The sequence below is a fragment of the Diabrotica virgifera genome, chromosome 2, assembly GCF_917563875.1.
Source record: "Diabrotica virgifera virgifera chromosome 2, PGI_DIABVI_V3a".
Taxonomy (NCBI): Eukaryota; Metazoa; Arthropoda; class Insecta; order Coleoptera; family Chrysomelidae; genus Diabrotica; species Diabrotica virgifera.
In genome coordinates this window covers 157,388,831-157,415,305 of record NC_065444.1, presented here as the reverse complement: position 1 = coordinate 157,415,305, position 26,475 = coordinate 157,388,831, and the positions used below count along the sequence as shown (strand labels likewise).

Below are 26,475 nucleotides of genomic sequence, written 5' to 3'. Positions count from 1 at the left end.
CAAAGAAACAGAAAAAAATCGACGTTTTTCGAATTTTTAAATATTTTATTTTTTTTATTAATGTTCCGGGCATATTTGAGAAGGAGCATAAGTAAATTATTATTAACGAAGTTATCACCTTACTTTATCTGCAAAAATTCGAATGCCACCTTTCACATCCAAAAATAGACGTTTTTTCACAGATCCTTACGGGTCTATAATAAAAGAGTTATCATAATTGAAATAACTGAAAATAATGTTGTATATCCATAATTAAAAAAAATTCAACTTTTTTTTAATTAGAAAGATGAAATGGCATATTAGAATATAGTTCTTAATTCCAAACAACTTTTCATTACAACAATTTTTAATATTTTGAATAATAAAGCTATTTTTTCTCTTGAGTAAAATTCATATTTTTTGACATAATATCTCGTATACGACTTAAAAAAAATGAACTGATGGTTCTATTTTTAATTTAGACCATGCACAACTTTTCACGTTGACGAACAGAACGTCTATAGTCGTCTAATTTCCATTGATGTAATGTGACACAACGTCTATATACGTTGAATTTTTCCCTATTCTACTTTGCAAAATACATATAGTGTCACAACACTTGCTTATACATTTGACGCAGTGTCCGTCAACGTGTTAATTGGACACACTGTACAAAACAATTATTGTTATTGTTTAAACAAATAATAAACAATTAGCGGCAAAATCTGTGAGTAGAACTTTTTACTTTAACATGTATATAAACTAACAAAAAAAGTTTTAGAAAAAGATAATCTTGTTTGAATTGCTCCGAAACAATGCATCTTTTCGTTCTATCTTGACTCTTCTAAAATGCTTCGTATAGATTGCTGAATAGAATTGGGCTTCTTATAACAGGCAATATGACGACTTATATACACATATAAGGATCTCGTAGAACAGTCGTATTATTTAAACGTAAATTAAAACATGGCAACATCGTCGGGCTTCGTATAATGCGTAATCCATATACACTGTGAACGCGTTTATACGAGTGGGCTTCGTAAGACTGTAGGAATAAGACAGTGCTACAATCCCCTTACCCCGTAAACCGCGGGCTTCCATTCATCGGCAGGTTGTAGCGGGCTTCCTATCATTTGTGAGCCATATATATATATATATATATATATATATATATATATATATATATATATATATATATATATATATATATATATATATATATACATCCCGCTATCATTATGTCATCTTTTCATGTTGCAGTCATTTGGCATCACTAAGAAATACTATCATTTTCGAATTTTAATTCGTGTATGTTTGTTGAGCGCATTTTTTAATGCCCTGTATCGTTCTCAGTTTTCTAAAATTTTGATTTTAAAAATTTAAATTATATACAAAAATTTTTACACTTCACAGCCATTTTGACTTCCACCACATAAAAATGTGTATTTGCGGTGTATTTGCCGTCAATCGATGTTGCCACGAGTTAAAAATATCGAGCGTTTGAGGCCAGGTAGAAAAGGTATATTATAAACTATTTATAAAAGGTGGGTTCTTTACCTGTTCGGCTGGTAAGGGTCCAAATATTTTACGAGTTGAATTGTGTTGATTTTATTTCATCTGTTAAATTATAATTTTCTCATAACGACTTAAAATATTTGTTTGAAAAATTAATTTTGTGTCATTCCATTTCAAATCACTCAATTTTGGAGCAAAAAAAAATTTGGACCTCCGATTTGTCTGAAAATTAGTATATAGCTTCTGCGGGACGTACAAATAAGATATTTAAGGTCAAAAAATCTTCTTCTTCTTTTTTTCTCAAAATGTTATTTTATTCGATTTTACAGTGATTTGGTGTTTATTTATACAAATTTCCATTTTCTCTCGTGAAGTATCAATGGAAAACATAATATTTTAATAGAAGGGACTCAAAAATGTCATTATATGGCAATATAACAAGTTACTTTGATTCAAAACAAGCTTTTGATCAAATTTTATAGTGTAGAAAACGTTAAAATACCGTTTTTTTTTACATTTTTCTCCATTCCCAAAATGCATCATAATCGATTTGGCTGAAAATTTGCCCACAGATAGACAAAACATAGGACTTTAAGTGGTCATAAGGATTTGAATTATATTACAATACCCAAAAAGTTACATGCAATATTATAGTCAAAAATATAGGCGTCTACTGTAAGTAAAATTAACTCGAAAATATCGACCTCACGACAAAAATTTTTAAAAAGAAATTGTAATAATTGTAAATACGATTTATTTGGAACAATTTCAGTACCTTCCATTTTTGTCGAAAAGTTAAAAATGGCGGAGATATTGAGCAAAACAGGTTCTCCTTTAAAATCAAGATGGCCGCTAACGTAACGGAGGAATTCATTCGCGATTTTAAATTTAGGCTACTATTGACTCCCTTAAAGATCAGAAAAATAAATTTCTGTGCAGCTTGGCATTCAAGGTCAAATGCTATCCCGACTGGACTAATATATACTTTTGAGTATGATATTACTGCATGTAACGTTTTTGGTATTGTAGTATAATTCAAATCCTTCTAACCACTTAAAGTCCTATCTTTTAGCTATCTGCGGGAAAATTTTTAGCCAAATCGATGATGATGTATTTTGGGAATGGAGGAAAATGTAAAAAACGGTATTTTAGCGTTTTTTACACTATAAAATTTGATTAAAATCTTGTTTTGATTCAAAATAACTTGTTACAATGCCATATAATGACATTTTTGTGTCATTTTTATTAAAATATTATGTTTTTCATTGATACTTTACGACAGAAAATGCAAATTTGTTTAAATAAACACCAAATCACTGTAAAATCGCATAAAATAACATTTTGAGAAAAAAAGAAGAAGAAGATTTTTTGACCTTAAATATCTTCTTTTTACGTCCCGCAGAAGCTATATACCAATTTTCAGACAAATCGGAGATCCAAATTTTTTTGCCTGAGTGATTTGACATGGAATGTACCTTTTACATTTTCATTTAATTTACTTACGGTTTTTGTTCAGAATTTTGAAGAAACGCTTGGTTTGACATAAAATTTGGGACACGCATAGCTAATATGTTAAAGAAAAAAAGTGATATTGTGCCGATATGTGCTTTTGATCTGGAGGTGAGTTTCGTCCGTTATCGGGGATGAAAACAAATACGTTCAAATAAGTCCGGAATTGGATAAACTGACTAATTCTAAGCAACTTCTATTTTATAGAGTTTTTCACTAAGTCAATACTTTTAGAGATATTTGCGAGTGAATATGTTCATTTTTCAACAAAAAAAAAACATGTTTTTAGATGGTTTTTCGCAAATAACTCAAAAATTAGGTACCTACTTTATTGAAAAAAAAAAAATAGCAAATAGCAAATATAGCTTATAGAAAAGTGAAAAAATGGTATATGTGTCAGGTCTGTAGACCCAGTAGAAGCAGAGTTATTGCTAAACTTTGTTTTAAAACCAAGAGGAGTAGGTAAACTAACCCTAATAGCACACGACGTCCTCTGGACGTCCAAAATAGGTCCCTTTGTGGTCCTAACGTCCATGGACTATAAATGGACGTTCTTTGGACGTCCGGCGTTGGACGTCCTTCGGTGGACTAAATATGTACTTTCTTCGGACGTCCGACGTTGGACGTCCTTCGGTGGACTAATTATGTACGTCCTTCGGACGTCCGATGTTGGACGTCCTTCGGGTAGAATAAATATGAACGTCCTTTGGACGTCCGTACTGGACGAAATACGGACGTTTGCTGATCGTCCATATTCGACATATTATACGAATTACGGGATAAAATAGCAAAATAATTCAATAAAATATTAACTTAATTATGTTAATAAAATAGTTTACATCGAAAAGATAATTATATTTAATTCAAAATTGCGCAGTTTAATATTCTAAACATGTTTTTGTTTTTTTTTTGTAAAGTGTGAAAATCTTTTTGTAAATTATTTGTTACAATGTTTTATTATTCTAGTTACCAAGATGACATAAGTTTGCTAATTAATTCTAGTAAGCAAAAATATAATTTTTATCAATGTATCTGTACTAAAAATGAATCTTAAGAGCATCTTTTTGAAGTTGAATATACGTGTCCGTGCCCAAAATAGGTCCAGTCTTAGTTCTAATGTCTATGGACTATAAATGGATGTCCTTTGGACGTCCGACGTTAGACGTACTTCGGGTGGAATAAATATGAATACGGTGGACTAAATATATACGTCCTTCGGACTTCCGATGGTGGACGTCCGATGGTGGAATAAATACGAACGTCCTTTGGACGTCCGTACTGGACGAAATACGGACTTTTTGTGGACGTCTGAAAATCACCCCCACTAACGATAGGCGATAGATTTTCGATTCACCCACCGATATCAGTTCGAAGTTGGAGAGTTGATCTCTCAGTCGTTGTCGTCGTTAGGGCTCCCGCGTAGAGTTTTATTCATTAACCACTGATTTTCATAATGTAAGAAATTATATTATATATGAATTAAAGTATAATATACTTATACATATACTATATATTACGTAAAACTATGAAGACGCTGTTTCACAACATAACACAGAGTCCGACCGCCTCATCGGGCCATTTAGAGCATCAATGCATAAGCCCATCCAATGGATTATTATGTGCCCCTTTGACATAGGCGCACACCATTTTATCTACCACCCTGAGGATTCCTGCTCCTGGAGTTTTTCTGAAGTGCCGAAACAGTCTATGTTCCTGATTCCTCGATCAGATGAGGAGTTTTCGGAGCCATCAACCCCAGACAGCTACTGGAGCTCCACGTTGCAGCCAGTCACTTCTTGGTAAGTGAACGCCAAAGAGGAAGCATTCAGACTCTGCTGCTACAACCGTCTGGACATAGCCTATCGATCCCTGATGGCCTAGAGGACAAACTCACCGAGAATGATGGAAAAAACCACCAGCCAGGACAACTGGTATCCAAACATTGGTATTATTTACGTTTTTTATTACATTTGCATATTTTTTCATGCTCTTTGATATATATTTCTTATTCTTTCTGGTATATTTTTCATACATTTTTCAATCTTATGGGTGTTTGGTAAAAAATAGGCCATAGCTTAACCTTGGATTACTGAGCTTAAAATAGGTCGATTTAAGCTAACTTACTTTAGTAGGTACGAAAGATGATAATAACCGACATACAGGGTGTCAAATTTAAACTTTTATTTTATTCTTGATTATTTCCTGGGCATTACATCAATTTTGGTGTTGAAATTAGATTTCTTGTCCCAAAAAAACCCCGCTTACCAAATTTCGTGATATTATCCCATGTTTGTTAGGAAATATTCAAGAATAAATAAAATAAAAGTTTAAATTTGACACCTTGTATTTCGGTTATTATCAACTTTAGTACTAACGTAAGTTAACTTGAATCGACCTATTTTACCCTCCGAAATCTAAGGTTAATCTATGGCCTATTCTTTACCAAACACTCTGTATAAGTACATATTTGTATTCTAGCCAATCTTTTTGATTTTCTATAAAGTATAGACTTCCTTGAATTTTGAATTACAATTGTTAAAGGAAAGTTTCGCTACCGCGGTCGGCTTTTGTTCGTCTTAACTTATTACCTCTACCCATAAAGTTCTTTTGTCAAACAGATTGGGTTGGTTATTGTACCTAGTAAGCAAAAAGTATTTATCTCAGTATTTTATAATCTATTAATAATATTGAATTATCTAAAGACAGAAAGCGAAGGCGGATGAAAAAAAATTAGACAAAAGTTGAATGATTATTATAATATTATAATATAATATTACACTATACAGTGAGCACGTAAAGGTTGGAATAAATTCATTTTCTCGAGAATGGACGATTTTGGAAAAAAATCCTGAAACATGTCAATTTTTATTTTTAAATTACGACTTTTTGGCATATATATTATACTAGTGACGTCACCCATCTGGGCGTGATTACGTCATCGATGAATTTTTTAAATGAAAATAGGGATCGTATAATAGCTCATTTGAAAGGTAATTCAATTCTCTATTCAGTAATATAAACATTAACATAATTATTTATACAGGGTGTCCAAAAAAAATTTTTTTGAATTAATTTAATTGACATAAAGAGAAGAATGTGCGTAATTTATTTAATTCAAAATACATTTTACTGCTATCAGAAGACAACAAAAAATGTTTATTTGGCAAATAAATATTGTTTTTGGCTTAAATTCAATATTAAAGCAGCCACCCACCAGCCTCGTGACAGTTTGAATATTTAATTTAAGCGAAAAGCCATGAATATTTTTCAAATAAACATTTTTTTGTTTTCTGAGAGCAGTAAAATGTATTTTGAATTAAATAAATTACATACATTCTTCTTTCCATGTCAATTAATTTAATCAAAAAAAAATTTTTTGGACACCCTGTATAAATAATTATGTTAATGTTTATATTACTGAATAGAGAATTGAATTATCTTTCAAATAAGCTATCACACGACTCCTATTCTCATTTAAAAAAATCATCGATGACGTCATAACGCCCAGATGGGTGACGTCACTAGTATGATATATATGCCAAAAAGTCGTAATTTAAAAACAAAAATTGACCTGTTTCGGGATTTTTCTCCAAAATCCTCCATTCTCAAAAAAAATGAATTTATTCCAACCTTTACGTGCTCTCTGTATAATAAGTATACATAGATAGAATATCTTCTTTTTAAGAAATTATCCATTATCTCCAAATGAGCAAGGTGTCGATTTGAAATAATATGTATATGTATAATATAGAGCCCATTACGCACCACCTTAAAAATTGAGCATTTTTGATGTCTCGAATTTCCTAAACCAGTTGTCCCATCTAAGTGATTTTTTTTATAATATTATAGCCTAGGCTATAGGTTACCTCCTTAAGCTTGTCATGCACGGGGAGCTATATACTGTAATATATATTATATCACATCGCTCTCTATAGTAATGAGTGAGCCTGCACACACGGAACCATTAGTTCCGTGTCTCCAGGCTCACTCATTTCTATAGGGAGTGATATGATATAATATACATAATATATTACAGTATAGCTCCCCGTTCATGACAAGCTTAAGGAGGTAACCTGTAGCCTAGGCTATAATATTATAAAAAAAATCACTGAGATTGGACAACAGGTTTAGGAAATTCGAGACATCAAAAATGCATCATTTTAAGGTGGTGCGTTAATTTCTTGGAGAAGTGTAATTGTAATTTAATGTAAATAATGTAATATGCAATAATTGTAATTTAATATAAGATGTAATATAAGTTCCTTAAAAAATGTATTTTTTATTTCCCACAATACATTCTCCACAGGTCTAAATATCGTCGCTAGACGTCCACCGAACGTCCTCTCAGGACGTTAGATGGACGTTCGGCAGCACGACATTGGACCAAACTGGGACGTCCTATGAAGTCCGTATACGTCCGTATAAAGGACGTTCCTCGGACGTAAACGGACGTCCTTAAAGTCCGTGAAGGACGTAATATGGACGTCCATTGGACGTCCTTGTGCTATTAGGGTAAAAATACAGATTCACACCCAAGAAAGTCACTAGAAATATCTTCAGATACATCTTCTTTTTTGGTTGATCATATCGGCCTTTGACGGTAATATTGACTAAAAATCTAAAAATAAAAGGAATAACGCAGAAAATGCAAAAATCGCTGATAAAATAAATAAACTAACCTATGAAATGCCAATAGTGTTAAAATTTTATAAATGTCATTATTGTCAAAATTTGATATGAGTAAAATTGCCTGAGGTTGTACCAATTACAAACAAGGTTTACGGCGCGGGAAATTTGAATTACTCCTCTTGGTTTAAACACAGACTATAGTGAAAAATAAGCTCTTATATGTCAAATTCCAAATCGAATATTTTAACGTGAAATAAAAAAAATGAAACACTTTTCTGGGAAAACTTATTACAACTTTTTTAAAGTGTTTAAGAAAACGTTTATTTTTATTTTTTTAAAAAGTTTCTAGCAGCAAGAGTAAGCAAGTTACGCTCAAAATACAGTTGTTCCTTATTTTTTGGTTAAGAATATCGTAAAAATCTCCCTCTAATTAACAGCCCAAATGGAATTAATCGTTACCACTTCACAAGTAACTTTATGTATTGTTTGTGTTTGTAAGTTTCATCAGTTCAAAGTGCTTATTTGTGAAAAAATTTGGTTTTAAAGTAAATTTTAAATCTTTAATTTTGAAAAAAAAGACTTTTTTCAAAATAACTTTAAAATTATTAGTGATACCAAATATCTTAAAAAGTAAAAAATGTAGATTTTGCTTTTTTAAATATTTGGGATTTTTTGATTTTCTGGAAGACAAAACTTGGTTAAGATATGGCTGTTTAAAATTTGCATATACATACTTGTGACTAGTGATTCGTTCGAGCCCTTTCAACAAAACCCCTTTCAAAAATAAGCATTTTTAACCAATGCAACTTACAGATCATATACAGGGTGTCCCCGAAAATAGTGCGTTCCTTAAAGGTATAGATAGAAAGCACAATGTAGAGCAAAAAATTCTTATAATATTTTCAGCCGTTTAAAACTTTTATAGAACAAAATTTGCTTAGAATTAGAATTAGTCAGTTTATCCACTCCCGGACTTATTTTGAACGTATGTTTTTTCACCCCCAAGAAGGGGTAAAAGTCACATCCAGGACAAGAGAACATATCGGCATAATCTCATTTTTTCTTTGGCATTTTAGCTACGTGTGTGCCAAATTTCATGTCAATCCAAGCGGTTCTTTAAAATCTGGAGGTTTTGCGATATTTTACCGTGAGTGAATGGAATGATTGCCGTTGTCACTTTTAGATAAGAAGTCATTATCACAATGACATAGTCAGGTTAACTGAATTATATAATTATTGTTTTTATTATTAAATGTGAAAACCTAGAATTATCCATATCTGTCCGTCAATAAACACAACTCCTCTGTTAGTAGGACAGAAAGAATGACAAATAAGGTGTCAAATGAAAGCCTATAACCAAAATATGATATTACATGTGAGAAGTTTGACCTCGGACTGGCGGTTCCAGAGTTGCAACCGAAAGTACTGTTTTAAATTCGTCGAAATAGTACATACTATTATTCAACGCGACTAAGAAAGACCAGAACAAATACATACTTCCGGTTTCATGCCTGTCTGTTCGTCCATGTCTGTCGGTGAACAAAATTTATCCGTCATATCAACTGACAAAAAGTTACACGAAGAGTTCAAATATCGACTGCCGGTTCAACTTCCGGTCACTTTGGGTGAAAAATTAGAACTTACGATGTCCAATTGCTTGTTACAATTTTTTTATAAGTGTTCTACTCTATCTATTCTGACTTTTTCTATAACTTACTTAGATCACATATAATTTAATACAGTTTTGATGTCAGGGGCTTCAAAATTTATGTGGTGAGTTCCGGTATGTGATGAATGAAAAACGACTCCATAAGCAGAAGAAAAAAGTGTTCTTTAAAGTGTTCTCAAGACCTAAGACAATACATCGACTCACAAGAGCGTTGTCACAGTAGCAAAAATTCGAGTTGGGGTTCGAATTACTTTCTCATGCGGCTTAGTCTCCTGACTTGGCCCCCTCCGATTATTAAGTGTTCCCAAATCTGAAGAAATGACTCGTAAATAAAGAAATCAGCTGAGATAATTGAAGAAAAAAATAACTATTTTTCAGAGCTTTCAGAATCGTATTATGCGCACGGCATTGACATAAAAAATTTGTAAAACCGTTAAAATCGCTGTATTGAACATATTGAATAAAATTAAAGAATTTTCATGAAAACATGTTTTTCTTGAAAATATGTCTACTTTTATAGGACGCACTTCAGCAGTTCATAAAAAAACTTACAGACTTTCTAATGCTTTATGCTAAGTAGCAAAAATAACAAAAATTTTATTACTCATGAAGAAGATCAAGCAGCTAAATTTAAAGTAAAATCATTAGATGGCATATAAATAGATATGGAATAATGGAATAGAAGTTGATATCCACTTCTGAACCCACCTCAGAAGAAGTGGACGAAATAGAGTAATTGGGAGTCCTTCAAAGGTCACCTGAGCACTCAGAACCTAGTACCATTGCATGCAGCTGCGATAATATTAAAGAGAAACCCGACAAAAGAATTGAGAGGGAACTCTGGACCAAATATCAAAAACCAGTGTAACCTAACACTTCCAGCTTCATATTAATAATAGAAAATCACCGAAAGACAAATATGTAATGTAAAGAATTAATATCTCAATATTCCGGTCTACTAAACAATAACGACTGGAAAAACATTAAAGTCGTTATTCAAGTCGTATATTCAAAAAATAAGACAAGTAGAGTAATAAATGGATAATTAAAAATTGCGAGAAACAGTGCAAGAAAATTATTTGATAGACCCGAAGACAAAACAAAAATTAATGTGCTAAATAAAAGTATTGATTCGTTACTGCAGAACTAGAACTGTTATATGGAGCTATACTAGTCTGGATCGGTGTAAATTAAATGAGAAAGAAAATAATATAATAAACACACTTTAAGAGCAGATAGAGAAAATATATGGATTATCAGAAGGTTCAAACGGCAGAATTATCAACGATAAACAAGAAACAGTCAACGAGATAATGATTCTGGACCAACTGTTTTATTATAATTAGGGGTACGGAATTTTCGTTTTTACGAAATAGATGCGAATTTCGGCGAAATTTTGAACATAAATGCGATAAATGTGAAATATGGAGTTTTTGTTTATTTCCGCGAAATACCTGCAGGTGCCCAACTCGCCCGTAAATAAGTAGGTAGTTACGTAGTAAATAAGGCATGGAAAGATTTTACGGAAAGTTTTCTATTGTACATAATTTTTGAAAGGTTGTTTATTTTTCTAACACGTGTTGAAACAGAAGGAACTTTCATTGTTCATCACTAAATAGATAAAGATAAGATAAGGAATTGATATTTTTCAATGTTGATTCTTTGAGAAATATAAATAATCCGACTGTTGTTATCTGCATTTCGGTCTTTTGTATTGGTAAAAATCTAAGTAGGAATAAAAGTCGGCTAATTCTTATTTTCTAAACATATAAATTAGTCAAACAGGACAATCAGTGCTCATTCCGTCAATTTTTATTAAGAACATGGTCTATCAAAAAAGTTTCCATAGTAACATAAAGTTACTTAAAGTATCCCCTAAAATGGGACGCCCTAAAACAATTTTGAGTGATCGAGTCAAAGAATTTGCAACAGATGACCTATATCTGTGTGACACAAGACACAATTGCTACACAGTGCAGTGTTCCGTCATTTGCTAAAGCAGCATTACAGAGCATTTGGAGTCCAACGAACAGCGTAGACGCAGAACGATTCTTCAGCACATATAATATTGTAGTGACAGATCGAAGAACAGCTCTTAAAGAGTCGAATGTCGAAATTACAACGATGTTAGCTTTTAATTAATGTTTTCTGTTGTTTTATTCGTAGTTAAAAATAAATGCGAAATTTTGTAATTATAAAAAAAGTAAATGCGAAATTCATGTTTTTGTTTGCGAAAATTCCGTACCCCTAATTATAATTAGTTATAAAATAGCTTCAATGGGGAAAAGCTGTAAGCTTAGACCAAACACCAGTAGGGGGCATCCAATTAATTGAGGAAAAAAATTAAATGTATAACAATATTCACTTCATTTACTGAAAAGGCATTGCCCCGCAAGAATGGTTGAAATCACAATTAATAGCCCTACAAAAAGACAAGCGCTTAAAAGTGATAAGACCATTGAACAATAAGCATGTAAGCTACCTTTTAAACACATTCTCAAAAATTATCCATAACACAAGGATTGTTAGGAAATTCTTTTATAGACTTCAGGCAACAAATTCTCCTGATCATGTTTAAAAAACGTACGGAATGTACTAAATAAAAAAATATATTTTTATCATTTAAAAATATATACCCTTATACTATAACATAATTCTAACGTTGAATATATAATGCTTTCCTGTGGAGTATACAAAGGATGATCCTGTTTTTCCCGCACGCTGCCTTGTTTAGTCTTCTTTGTCGTTTAATTCGTTAAATTCTATCCTCTTATGTCACGGCTTCAGGAAGCAGTGGATATATGCAGTGAACGGGAGGCCTATGTCGAACAGTGACCGAACGGAGCCTTTTCGCGTTTATCATGTAGAGAAGTCACTTGTCAAAAACTGGACATATGTAATCGTATTCAATTTGTTAAATACTGTCACATAATATGTCATACACCTCTGTGCGTTAATCCATTTTATTTCTACAATTTTAAGGTGCTATTACATGCCGCCATTTTGATTTGTCTACAGTCGCATTCTGCCCGTTAAATCCCATCGTTTGAGGCGCTGTACGTCACGATTGGATCAATTGTAGCGAAGCTGCATGACCCTTTTAACATGTTGCTGTATTTGATTGTTCTGTGCCATTTTATATTATTTGTCAAATACTATTATTTGAGGTGCTGTACATCACGATTGGACCAATAGGACCGTAGATACAAGACTAAGGCCCTTTTGACATGCTGCTGTATTTGATTTTTCTATGTCATTGTATTCTATTTGACAAATCCAGTTATTTGAGGTGCTGTACTCCACGATTGGACCAATAGGAGCGAAGATACGTAAATAAGGCCCTTTTAGCATGTTGCTGTAATTTATTATTCTGTGTCATTGTATTCTGTTCGTTTAACCCTATCATTTGAGTTGCTGTATGTCACGATTGGACCAATAGGACCGAAGATACAAAACAAAGGCCCTTTTGACTTGTTGCTGTATTTGATTTGTTTGTGTCAAATTTGATTCTATTTATGAAGTCCTATTATTTAAGATGCTGTACGTCACGATTGGACTAATAGGACCGAAGATACGCTACTAAGGCCCTTTTGACATGCTGTTGTATTTGATTTTTCTATGTCATTGTATTCTGTTTGTCAAATCCTATCATTTGAGGTGCTATACATCACGATTGGACTAACAGGACCGAAGATACATAACTAAGGCCTTTTTGACATGCTGCTGTGTTTTGATTTTTCTGTGTCATTGTCTTCTATGATGCCTAAGGCATGTCTATGATATGCCTTATTTTTAAACAAAACAAGTAATTGGACTTCGTAAGTCCTAGGTTTTCACCCAAAGTAATCGAAAGTAGAACTGGAAGACGATATTTGAATTTTACGTGTAACTTTGCGTGGATTGATATACGAATTTACTAATTTTGAGTCATTTTTACTAAACTTTGACATTTGTCACCTCATTTGTAATTCTACCCGGTATAATGGCGAAGGAGTTATATTGGCGGTCGTACGAACCGACAGAAAGATTGCCTAGGTCAAATATCTCACCTTTAGTACCATCCTTGGATTATAAGCTTTCATTTGACACCTCATTTATCACTCTAGCTGGTATAATGATGGAGGAGTTATATTCGCGGTCGTACGAACCGACGGAAAGACAGCCTAGGTCAAATATCTCACCTTTAGTACCATCCTTGGATTATAAGCTTTCATTTGACACCTCATTTGTCATTCTACCTGGTATAATGATCGAGGAGTTATATTCGCGGTCGGACAGACCGATGGACAGACCGCCAAGGTCAAATATCTCACCTTTAGTACCATCCTTGGATTATCAGCTTTCATTTGACACCTTATTTGTCATTTTACCTGGTATAATGACGAAGGAGTTATATTCCCGGTCGTACGGACCGACGGAAGGACAGCCTGGGTAAAATATCTCACCTTTAGTACCATCGTTGGATTATAATCTTTTATTTGACACCTCATTTATCATTCAAGCTGGTATAATAATGGAGGAGATATATTCGCGGTCGGAGGGGCCGACGCACAGACCGCCTAAGTCAAATATGTCACCTTTAGTACCATCCGTGGATTATAAGCTTTCATTTGACACCTCATTTGTCATTCTACCTGCTATAATGACGGAGAAGTTATATTCGCGGTCGTACGGACCGACGGAAAGACAGCCTAGGTCAAATATCTCACCTTTAGTACCATCCTTGGATTATAATCTTTTATTTGACACCTCATTTATCATTCAAGCTGGTATATTAATGGAGGAGTTATATTCGCGGTCGAAGGGGCCGACGCACAGACCGCCTAAGTAAAATATGTCACCTTTAGTACCATCCTTGAATTATAAGCTTTCATTTGACACCTCATTTGTCATTCTACCTGGTATAATGATCGAGGAGTTATATTCGCGGTCGGACAGACCGACGGAAAGACAGCCTAGGTCAAATATCTCACCTTTAGTACCATCCTTGGATTATAGTCTTTTATTTGACACCTCATTTATCATTCAAGCTGGTATAATAATGGAGGAGTTATATTCGCGGTCGGAGGGGCCGACGCACAGACCGCCTAAGTAAAATATGTCACCTTTAGTACCATCCTTGAATTATAAGCTTTCATTTGACACCTCATTTGTCATTCTACCTGGTATAATGACGGAGGAGTTATATTCCGGGTCGTACGGACCGACGGACAGACCGTCTAGGTCAAATATCTCACCTTAAGTACCATCCTTGGATCATAAGCTTTCATCTGACACCTCATTTATCATTCAAGCTGGTATAATGATGGAGGAGTTATATTCGCGGTCGGACAGACCGACGGACAGACCGCCAAGGTCAAATATCTCACCTTTAGTACCATCCTTGGATTATCAGCTTTCATTTGACACCTCATTTGTCATTCTACCTGGTATAATGACAAAGAAGTTATATTCGCGGTCGTACGGACCGAAGGAAAGACAGCCTAGGCCAAATATCTCACCTTTAGTACCATCCTTGGATCATAAGCTTTCATCTGACACCTCATTTATCATTCAAGCTGGTATAATGATGGAGGAGTTATATTCGCGGTCGTACGAACCGACGGAAAGACAGCCTAAGTCAAATATCTCACCTTTAGTACCATCCTTGGATTATAAGCTTTCATTTGACACCTCATTTGTCATTCTACCTGGTATAATGATCGAGGAGTTATATTCGCGGTCGGACAGACCGACGGACAGACAGCCAAGGTCAAATATCTCACCTTTAGTACCATCCTTGGATTATAAGCTTTCATTTGACACCTCATTTGTCATTCTACCTGGTATAATGACGGAGGAGTTATATTCGCGGTCGTACGGACCGACGGAAAAACAGCCTAGGTCAAATATCTCACCTTTAGTACCATCCTTGGATTATAAGCTTTCATTTGACACCTCATTTGTCATTCTACCTGGTACAATGACGGAGAAGTTATATTCGCGGTCGTACGGACCGACGGAAAGACAGCCTAGGTCAAATATCTCACCTTTTGTACCATCCTTGGATTATAAGCTTTCATTTGACACCTCATTTGTCATTCTACCTGGTATAATGATGGTGGAATTATATTCGCGGTCGGACAGACCGACAAACAGACCGCCAAGGTCAAATATCTCACCTTTAGTACCATCCTTGGATTATCAGCTTTCAGTTGACACCTCATTTGTCATTCTAGCTGGTATGTTGACGGAGGAGTTGTGATTACAGACAGACGGACGGACAGACGGACGTGGATAATACAAAGTTTTCACATTTTTTCAAAATTGGGTGAAAACAACATGATGCCAGAATGATTTGTTGATGAAAATAATATATACATTCTCAAGTTGCCTATTTTTCGGTGTGGATAATATTATATTCAACAGTGATGCCAAATTTCTGATGCCAAAATGATTGATAATGAAAGTGGGATATACGTTTTCATGTATATAGCGGCAGCGACAAAACGGTAAAACACTGAACTAAATGTATATAATATTTTCACTGTACCATCATTTTGGACTCAAACATTTTATGGAATAAACTTATATAACTTAGTAAGGGATAAACAAAGAAAGCTGATATATTAAAGTAACATCAAGAAGTCAATTCTCTAACTACAGAGTTGATTAGACTTCTGGTAACAAGTGCAGAAAAAAAGTTATTAAGGTAGTGTAAAGTGGCATCGATATACAGATGCCACTTTGCAAGACGATGCCAAATCGATGGTAAATGCATAATGTATCGATGCCAAATTGATAGTAGGATGTATATATATATATATATATATATATATATATATATATACATTCATTTATAGTACAATCCTGAGCCTTCGATAGTAAAACTTAAACACAAACCTGAACCACGTTAACCATCCTGAACCTGTATATTGGTTCAGGATAGTTTTCCTTTTATAACTGACATATATTTTGAAACTTACAATATAAATAATTTTTTTAAACTAGTGGTGTCATCAGCGGACAAAACTGATTAACTTTCAATTCAATATGCCATTTGGAATCCGAGAGAAACCTGTTTGTAGTATGGTTCAGCATTGTATCTTTTAGTTCAGACATTTGCCACTTTGGCGCTGGAAACAATTTCACGAATATACATGATCTTTATGTATATATCACAATTAATACCATCCTGATCCATACCATGTGGCAACATTGCTTTGTCGTAATTTTGTGTAAAGATTCGGCGAATTCTATTTTTAGCCTGACAGATTTGTTAATAGGTATATATTATATTCTTTAGTTTTGTAACTTTGCAACAGTCGTTTGTTTTGGTTCAGGAATGTCGCTGTGTGCGCTCGATTTAAAAGTGAATATGAATAATAAAGGACGTTGTAAATTGATGGTTGATATGTGTTTATAAGTTAGGTAAAGTTAAGTTATACAGAAGGGATTAAAATAAATTCTCACTTTGAGAAAAAGGGTTTAAGGATTAAATGGATATTAAATTTCTAGAGAAAACATAACAGAAAATTTAAATCTTATTTAACAAAACAAAAACAACTTTGACATTTATTAATGTCAAAGGAACAAAATTGAGAACAAAAAAAATTGAAGAAAATTGCTCCATGGGAAGCCGAGAAAATGCATCTTTTTTAACGTATACCGATTTTGAACGTTGACATTCCATTTTCTCCAACCTGATGTTTTATTGAAATTTTGGTATTTTTGGTATTTTTCACTCGTAATACCGATAGTTTTTATTATTATAATATATGTTATGTCTTTTGACGATATGAAAATTTGTGCGGAGAAAGAGAACCGAAATAGAAAGGTGATGATTCGAAAATTTACCATCCTATTATGTATATCTTCGCCGTACATGCCGGTCAACTACATACCGGTTGTATCTGAGGAACCACGCATTGCAATTAAACAGTTTTTCTTTTAAAAGAAGCGTCCTGCCGCTTTCTTTCCAAGACCGTTTTCATAATTTAATTTAATTTAATATTTTCCGAGATATTATATTTGTTTATAAGGCAAAAAATTGTTTATAATTTTAAAATATTCCTAAGGCCGCTCAAATAGTCCAATTTCAATTCTGTAAAGTACATTAGATAGGTATAGTGCCATTTTATACAAAATTCATAGTTATTCTTATGCATCATAATTATTGTGGTTATTATGGCGACCCGAATCGGCTTCTGGAAATAAAGTCGATACCAAAAGAGCTTTTATATCACTAAGTTATTTAATTATTGATAAATAATTACAAACCTAAAATTTTAGTTGAAAATTAAAAATTTTCTTGAAAAAAACCCGCATTTACCGAAAAAAAATTTCGTCGAAGTAAATCGAGAAAAATCTGTCTGCAGAATTTCATTAGGGTGAATTTTTATTTGGGTGTTTTTGGTGTAAAGTTAAAATCTTTGGAGTTGTAGTGCAAAGATTGAAAAAAACACGATTTTCGGGCGCCATTTTGTTTATAGAAAAGTAGCACACTATCTGTGGACTTTGCGTACCTATATTATTAATATATAGGATCATAAGATTCGATTCCAGCAATAAAATTGCTGGTAAATAACTTTTCCCAAAAATTGCTTATTCTCCGATAATCTGCCCAGACTATTCTTGCAGTTCTCAAATTTAAGTATTCTACTAAGAAAGAGCCATCCACAAATATGTGAAGAATTGGTTGACAGCAAGCAGCGTGAGAACGATTCGTTAATACTTGAAGAAGTGGTTGATGGAGCGGATCACGCGAATAACGTTTCTTCAATACCATTTAAAAAAACCGGTTGAAAGAGAGAAGCGCGAGAAGGACGAATCCCTAATAATACAGAAACTCTTAAATTTTGATAGTAAACAAAAAAGTGAACATCAAGTGGAGAAGGAAAGTGAAAAGGGGCAACAGACAAGCAGCAGTTCTGTAGCTAAAAGGATATCATCTCTTGCTCTAGAAGAGAAGGTAATAACTCAATTAAATTACGATCATGATCATCATTCAACCCGGATCTATCCACTGTTGGATATAGGTCTCCCTCAGTATTTTCCATGCATTTCTGTTTTGTGCTGTTTGCATCCAATTTTTGTCGATCCGTTTTATTTCTTCAGACCATCTGGTTGGCGGACGACCTCTACTTCGATATGCTTCTTGTCTTGGTCTCCAGTGTATTATTTGCTGTGTCCATCTGTTATCCGACATTCTAGCTATGTGTCCAGCCCAGTTCCACTTTAGTATGGTATCCGTCACTCCTCTTCTCCGTCTTATCTCCCTGTTCGTAATTCGATTCCTACGAGAAATGCCTAACATTGAGGCTCTATTCCATGGCTTTAAATTACGATATAAGCAGTATAATATGGCATACAAAACAATTTGGTATTTTACGCTTTCCTAAACTCCAATAATTGTCAAACTAACAATCTGTGAGAAAGCCTATAACGTAAGGAAAGAAGCAGAATTGATTTTAATCCATTAGACATGACATACCCTGGTAACTTTGTTTTGTCGTTTACGGCTCGTAAGACGGTTTTTTGTGTCCAACAAAACAAACCAAACTTAGCTACATGTATAAAAAGCCTATCTGACAAGTCGTAAATGACGAAATAACTTGATCACAAGATTTTGTGTCTAATAAAGTTAAAATCAACTATGATTATTTTTTTAATGTTACTTTACTTAAATCTTTCCTATTTCTTTTAACGTGTTTGATTCATTGTACATTTTTTTAGCCATTTGTTGAAAAAACGTTGAGGAAAAATTACAAAGATCCAAGGGATTTTTGCTTCTATTGCGAAAAGGATGTACAATCTCATTTTGCTAGACATATTTCTAAATGGCACTCAAAAGAAATTGAGGTAGTTAAATATTATGTCATAAAGTTAATTTGAAAGACGATTGGCTTTGTCAAACTTAAGAAGGTAAATTTTATCGGAAATCGGGCAGACGCCGCATTAAGACCTGTTAAAGGACAAATCTTACTGATAAGTCGTCAAGTGCAGATAAATATCTACCGTGCAAGTATTGTTTGGGATACTATAAGAAAAAATGTTTACTTAGGCATACCAAAATTTGTCCGTCTAATAATTATGATAAGGATAATAATAGAAGACGAACGACCCAAAGCGACGGACAAACTACTTTGTTTCTACACCATTTTCTTAAACATGACGATTTATTAAAATCAAAAAAAATTTTCAGGATGCACGCAGATGACAAAAATATTATTGCCAAAAAAGATCCCTTAATTTGTCAGTATACATATTCGTACATAAAAGGCCGTCAAAGTAAAGGCAATATGGATTTGGTAAGAAAGAATATGCGAAGACTTGCAAAACTCTTACACTTTGCAAGACTAAAAAATCCAGAGATTAAGAAACTTGTAGGTATTCTTCGCCTAAAGAATTTTCAACTAATAATTTCTGGAGTTAATAAACTGGCAAAATATAATCCAGAAACAGAAAATTATGAGTCACCAACGTTGGCCATAAATTTTGGGACATTTATAAAGAAATCTTGCGACTTAGCAGATATTAATCTTGTTCAGATTGAGGACACAAGCGATGAGAGAAAAGACCTTAAAATATTGAAAAATCTTATAGAATCCCAATGGTGCAATTAAGTTTCTGCACAAGCATGTACCAATTTCAATCAGAATAAATGGAACAAGGAAGAACTTTTGCCGCTTACTAACGACCTCAAGAAACTTAACATTTTTTTGCAAACAACTGCAGAAGAATTATTTGACAAATTGAAATCAGATGAGTATGATTTTAAGACCTATAATTCATTAAAAGACACACTGTATGCGCAAGTCATTCTTCTTAACAGACGAAGACCAGCAGAGGTGGCTCAGCTAAAGATCCAAACGTTTAAATGTATTAATTTAGGGGGTGAAAATGATACCGAATTCGAAAAATGTTTTAACTCAAGCTGAAAAATGTTTATTAGAAACTTACAGTCGTTTTGTTATAAGAGGTAAGCGTGGAAGAGGAGTACCTATGTTGTTATCACTATCAATGAAAATTCATTTCGATTATATTTTACACTGTAGAAATAACTTTGTAATTGAAAGTGACTTTGTATTTCACACCACTGGAAGAGGATTTGTTGATGGAACTAAAATTATTCATAAATATGCCAACAAATGTCAGTTGGAGAGACCTGCGAGTATAACAGCAACAAAACTTCGAAAGCATTTGACCACCATTACTCAACTTTTCCAATTTTACAATAATGATATGGAGCAATTAAGCAAATTCATGGGACACACATTACAAACGCATTGCAATTATTATCCTTTGTCTGAAAAAGTATATAAAACTGCTAAAATTTCTAAACTTTTACTTTTAATGATGGAAGGAGCTGAAAAATACAAAGGTAAAACTTTAGACGAAATTGACATTAACTTACCTCCTCTCTCTGACGCGCAAGGTGAATAAATGGAAAATATATATTGGATGATAATCTAAACGCCGATTACCAGATTCCATCTACTTCAGCTAACTTAGATAATAATAAAGAACCACCAAAAAAGGGTCATTTAAAAAAGAAAATCTTTATTGATAGGAGACAACCATGGACAAAGCAACAAAAAAGCATTATCGCAGATTATTTTTCCGACCATATTAAAAACAGAAAGCCTCCTGTTGAGGTAGAAGTGCATCAACTTATATGAGTCTCGAGGTATTTATAGAAAGAAAATGCACAAGTATCAAAGCTGTCGTTTATAATATATGTATAAAGGAAAACTTAAATATTAAACACTATTTTTCAAATATTTTTTAGTTGATGTTTAATTTTTTTTCACTATTTTGAAAGACATTATTGTTTTATTTTTGATCTGTATCACATTATTCTTACGCTTGCAGGCAATTGAAATTGCCATTACTTAAGCTATAATAAATAATAAAATCAAGTAATGTACAAATGTACCTACTTTTGAGAATAAATTATTGTACCGAATACTTTCCTGATTTATTCCTTTTTTGTTAATTTGCATAAATTGCTGTCAACATAGGTACGTCATATTTTTGACATTCATTATAAGAACTGGAACCTGGAACGTATAGTTTATAGTAATATGATGCCATCGCTGTTAATTCGGTGGGACATAATATCGTTTTGCAATATTATGATGGGTTCGCCTTCTTTATGATATTCATTATGTGGGACGGATCTTTTGCAGTAATGTGATACCTTCGCCGACAAGTTTGTTACTGTTTAAAACCCTTTTTTAACTAATGAGTTTTATATTAGGTATTATTTTTAAATACTATGTAACGTTACTGTGCAATCCACTATGTATTTCATTTTTGCATTTTTAAACACTTGTTGTTGTTGAGATACAATCAAAACTTACGCCAACGAGTTTATCATTGTGTTTGATAAAAGAGGTTGCTTTAATTTCTTATATATAATACTTTATTACAATCAGTTTAATAGTTTGTTTTTGAGATATTTATAATTTGTAATTTTTTAAAGCCTGGATGTTTATTATTTTGAAAAATAAACTAACTAACTAAATAACTGCTGTCATTACTCCACAGGCGAGTGTTCTTGTAATCTGAGATCCCAATCCCAGGGACCACCATTATAAGAGACTAACATTATAAGAGTTTTATTCAATTTATTCTTCTCCGGAAAATAAATAAACAGAAGGGTTTGTCTATTTGTTCACTTAATGAACAATACAAATAATTTACTAGATAAATTGTAACTATCCACAAAGGTGTAAACTTATGCATATGTAAAAGACAATTCTTGCTTTTCTTAATTATTTTAATTAATTTTTATTTTGACTACTTACTGAAGCCATACGAAAATTTCCTTAAGAATCCCATTTCACTTAAAACTGGCAACATCTATTAGGCTCAGGTTTGTATATATACACATATGTTTGGGTTCAGAATTGACTGAAATAACAAGGGGATCAGGATTATGTCAATATTATGTAAAATCCCTATTTATATATCTTTAAAAATATTAAAAATTTCTTTTGTATATATACATTTTTGAAATCCCCGCTAGAATTAATGAATATAAGCGTGCCGTGGGCAACTCTAAATACTCTAGATATAGGAGGTTCAGGATTGTACGGTTTTCCAGATGGTTCAGGTATGATATAAAGATGTATATATATATATATATATATATATATATATATATATATGGATTCCGACTTTAGGAAGACAAAAACGCTATATCGCACCGGTCATACGAAGCCCGACACCTCCTTACGAAGCCCGGATTCGGGCTTCGTAATTCTTTAATGTTATTTCCCCAAAAAACGTACTTTACACCATCTCTCGATATTTTAACCAAGCTCAGAACATGTGAATACGCTTGGGCTTCATATATATTCGGACAAATTTTAGAAATGTACCATAGGTAGCTCTGAAATCATGATTAACAATACGAAGCCCGGGCTGCTTATGCCTGGAATTATTATCAAAACATACACTCGTAGTTCATGATATCTACCACCAGTTTGCGCTGCGAAAAGAAGTATATACTCTGTAGAAGTTCAGCAGCGTTAGGAAGCCCACATTGAGCTACCGATTATAAGAAGCCCTGAAGTTTGGCAACGTTTTTGCATATTCCTCAAAGTACTATTAGCTTGTAAACATTTTTATTATTACCTGGCAATGCACATTTTTTGTATTTTTGGGTCGTTCATCGTCATTAATCTTGTGTACTAAGACTCCCGAGAACAGATTATGGTAATTCTTAGCATTACCTGTACACAGTAAGATACCGACAGAAAAAAGATTTAAAAATTGAATCGCAAAAGAATTATTTATTTTAATTGATACAATTAATACAAATTAATACTTTGTATTACTAATTTACTATTTTAGTTTGTAATAAGCCACATAATTTGCTACCAAATAGGAAATTAATATGACAAATTAAATTATTGTTTTTTTTTTTATTTAAAAAAGGTTAATGCCTCGACAACTAATGGCCATTGGCATGGTAGGTACGGTAATTTTTAACAGTTAGGTACCTAGTGTAATGTGTAGTGTGTGTGTGTGTTGAGTAAGTGTCTTGTTACTTTGCAAAGTTGACGTCATTGTCTTTGCAAAGGGACGCTAAATGTATCCGAATGTCTGCGGTTCCTCCGGTGAGTACCGATCCCACAAGGACAGAAACTATTTTCATTTATTAATTTATAATAAATGAAACATTTCTGACCCTGGTGAGATTCGAACTCACAACCATTCGGATTTTTCGATCCAAAGGTAGGCGCTCTTACCACTCAGTCAAGGACGGAGTTAAAGTTATTATTATTAAATATTACTTTATAAAATTAAAAATAGTCATTCTTATGAATTATGCGTATTATTCTGATTCTGATACGATGAACACTTGTTTGATGGGTCTGAGCCACACAATTGAGGATTAGGCCACTGTTTCATTAGTATTTTTAGTATTTGTCAAGGCAACAATACATTATGTAGTGCCATATTGCCAAATATAGAGCTAGATTGTGTAGACCACTGTTGAACCATATATCCAATTTTTCTGCTTTTATTGATGTATTAATCTAAAAATGCTCAATTTGTGGACTGTGCCACTGTTGCTCTGAGCGCCTCATTTAATACAAATACAAAATATTTAATACAATAATGCATATAGATTTTCCCTTCGGAAAAAATCAAACAATATAGATGTTTTTTAATTTCATTAAGGGAATGGGCACGTAGTTTCTGCTGAAATGCTACTCAAATGGAATTCATTTTTTTTTTCGAATTCTGAGAAAACTAATAATTATTTTTGAAAATTTTAAACTCAGAATAAGAGATTACGTTATTAGCGAGGGCCGAAAGTCCCTGAGAACTTCTATAATGTTTATTTTAATAAGTTACAGGGCTAAAAACTAAAAGAAAATTTAGTGTGACTTTTAATTTCAAAATATCTCATTCAAAATAAACTTTTTATTTATTGTAAGAGACTTTCGGCCCTCGGTAATAATTTAGTCTTTCATTTTGCGTTTAAATTTTTCAAAAATATTTATTGTTTTTTTTTTTCAGGATTTGAAAAAAAATGAACAAAATGTCCGTGGTAATATTTTCCAAATCTTTGTCAGTAGTAAATAGAATATTGCCAGCATATTGTCAGTCAGACAGTGACAATTTTAAATATTTGACCTGGCATTGGGAATATTTTCAGTTGTTGATTAAATAATATTGATAATGTGTTTAATAAATACTTGATTTAAGACGTGAACTTAATAAAAAGTTATTTATTGTTTATTATTTATGGAAGATCCAAAGCAGAGAATACACCAGGATATATTCAGTGATCCAAGTATTGTGTTGTTACAGATGTTCAAAATTGTAAGCGTTTCATAGTAACAATATATTATTAAAAAATCACTTTATCACTTTTCCTCTTTTCTCGATTGATTATTAGCTTTTGTTGTACAGTAGATAAATTATTACTGAAACATAGGTAGTGAAAAAATTATCAGTAGTAATTGCACAAGAGCTCTGAAATTATCGAATTTTTCCCGAGTGACACTTTGACAGTATTAATTTCACGACCCGAAGGGGAGTGAAATTACGTCAAGTGGCACGAGGGAAACAATTCGATAATAATTTCAGAGATCGAGCTGCAATTTGCTGCGATTATTTCATGAATAAAACTGTTTAAAACCAAAATTTTATTGTAATTTATTTATGTAAGTACAAATTAGTACAATTAAACACATAGTTGTTATAAATATTTGACGATTGAAAGTCATCACTTTTATAAGTTTTAAAACAGTAATTGTCATTAATGTCACTGAATGTATTTTTTCACAGCAACGAAGGGCAACTGACGTAATATACTTGACGATGGGATATTATCAAAAATGATCAATTTAATTTGTATTTCTGTAGCTTTCTATTGGTCGGAAATATGAAATAATCATATTAATTAACTGAATTAACAATTAAGGCAATTAATTATACTAGTAAAAGTTATCCAAGAACATTCAAAAGCCATCTTTACAGTTAATGATGAAGTTGTCAAGTAAAGTTTACATATCCATACCAGTGACAATTTTACTACACGTAATTTGCGGTGTAAAGACAGAAAGAGTGGGGATAGCATTAAAATATTTGCGAATTATGTACCGATGGCCCTAAGAAATGTTTAATAAACAACATATTAAAAAGTTCTACTCTAGAAGTGGGCACTTAATTTTTTATTAAACAAATGAACTGCGAAATTAGATGTTTCTTTAAATAACCCCGAAAATATAAATTTTAGAAAAAAACTGTCTTGACTTGAAAAATTCAGACTATTGAAAAAAACCTAAATATAAGATTAAAATTTTTATAAAATTAAATCTGTAGCTTCTATAATTTTTTATTTATAACGCTAAAGTCACCCTTCTCACAAACATTGGCGCACTGTAAACTAGCGAAGTGCACAGCTGAGTTATTTCAGTGTATTTCTCTAATTAATGGATCAAATAAAATTTTACAAATTGGACAAGAAAGAAGGAAATTAAGAGAAGGAACAAGAAAGAATAGCTTAATTGGAAAGAAGAACAATTAAGCTATCTTATGGTTATAATAAAAAGAAATAAAATGTATGAGCATAAGTACGGTGTGGGCTGAATTTTGTTTAAACATTATTTAAAAATGTGTAACTAATAAAATTTTTCTTATAAAGCTCTCAAATTTGCACAACTTACCTTTCAAACATCTTACTAAACAATGTTTCATTCAAAAAAATGCCAAAAATTTAATTCAAATGATATGACGCAAAAATGCAATTTTTGAAAACTTTTACGTAAGTTTTAAGGAAAAACGTAGTTTACAGAATTACCAGCACTTTAAAACGGTATTACTCAAGTTTGAAAAGATTTTTTACAATTTTATAGGTGATTTTTTAAAGCATTTGATGTATTTTTAAAATTTACTCAATAATTTTATTTTAGAAATGAAACTATGAAACTATGAATGAAACTATTCCTTTTTGACAAAAATTAAGAAAGATAACAAAAATGTACCTAATACAAAAACCGAAAATTACCAACTAAAAAATTGTTTATAAAAAGTGATCAAAAATGTTTTCTCTAAAACTTACCTAAAATATATTTAATAATAAGCTTGAACAATAATAAATTTTCAACAAAAAAATATTTTTAGCTCTTAAACATTATGTCTGCGTAACTTCGAACCTATTAATAACT

General features: G+C 32.6%; 1 protein-coding gene across 1 annotated transcript in view; it reads left to right on the top strand.

Annotated features, from left to right (window-relative positions):
• LOC126880839 (uncharacterized) overlaps positions 1 to 19,905 on the top strand; it is a 47,767-nt gene extending 27,862 nt beyond the window's left edge. The window contains exon 3 of the mRNA XM_050644907.1: positions 19,485 to 19,905. Coding sequence (XP_050500864.1) covers positions 19,485 to 19,905 — 421 coding nt within the window. The remainder of the gene's footprint in view (positions 1 to 19,484) is intronic.
• The last annotated feature ends 6,570 nt before the right edge of the window (positions 19,906 to 26,475 follow it).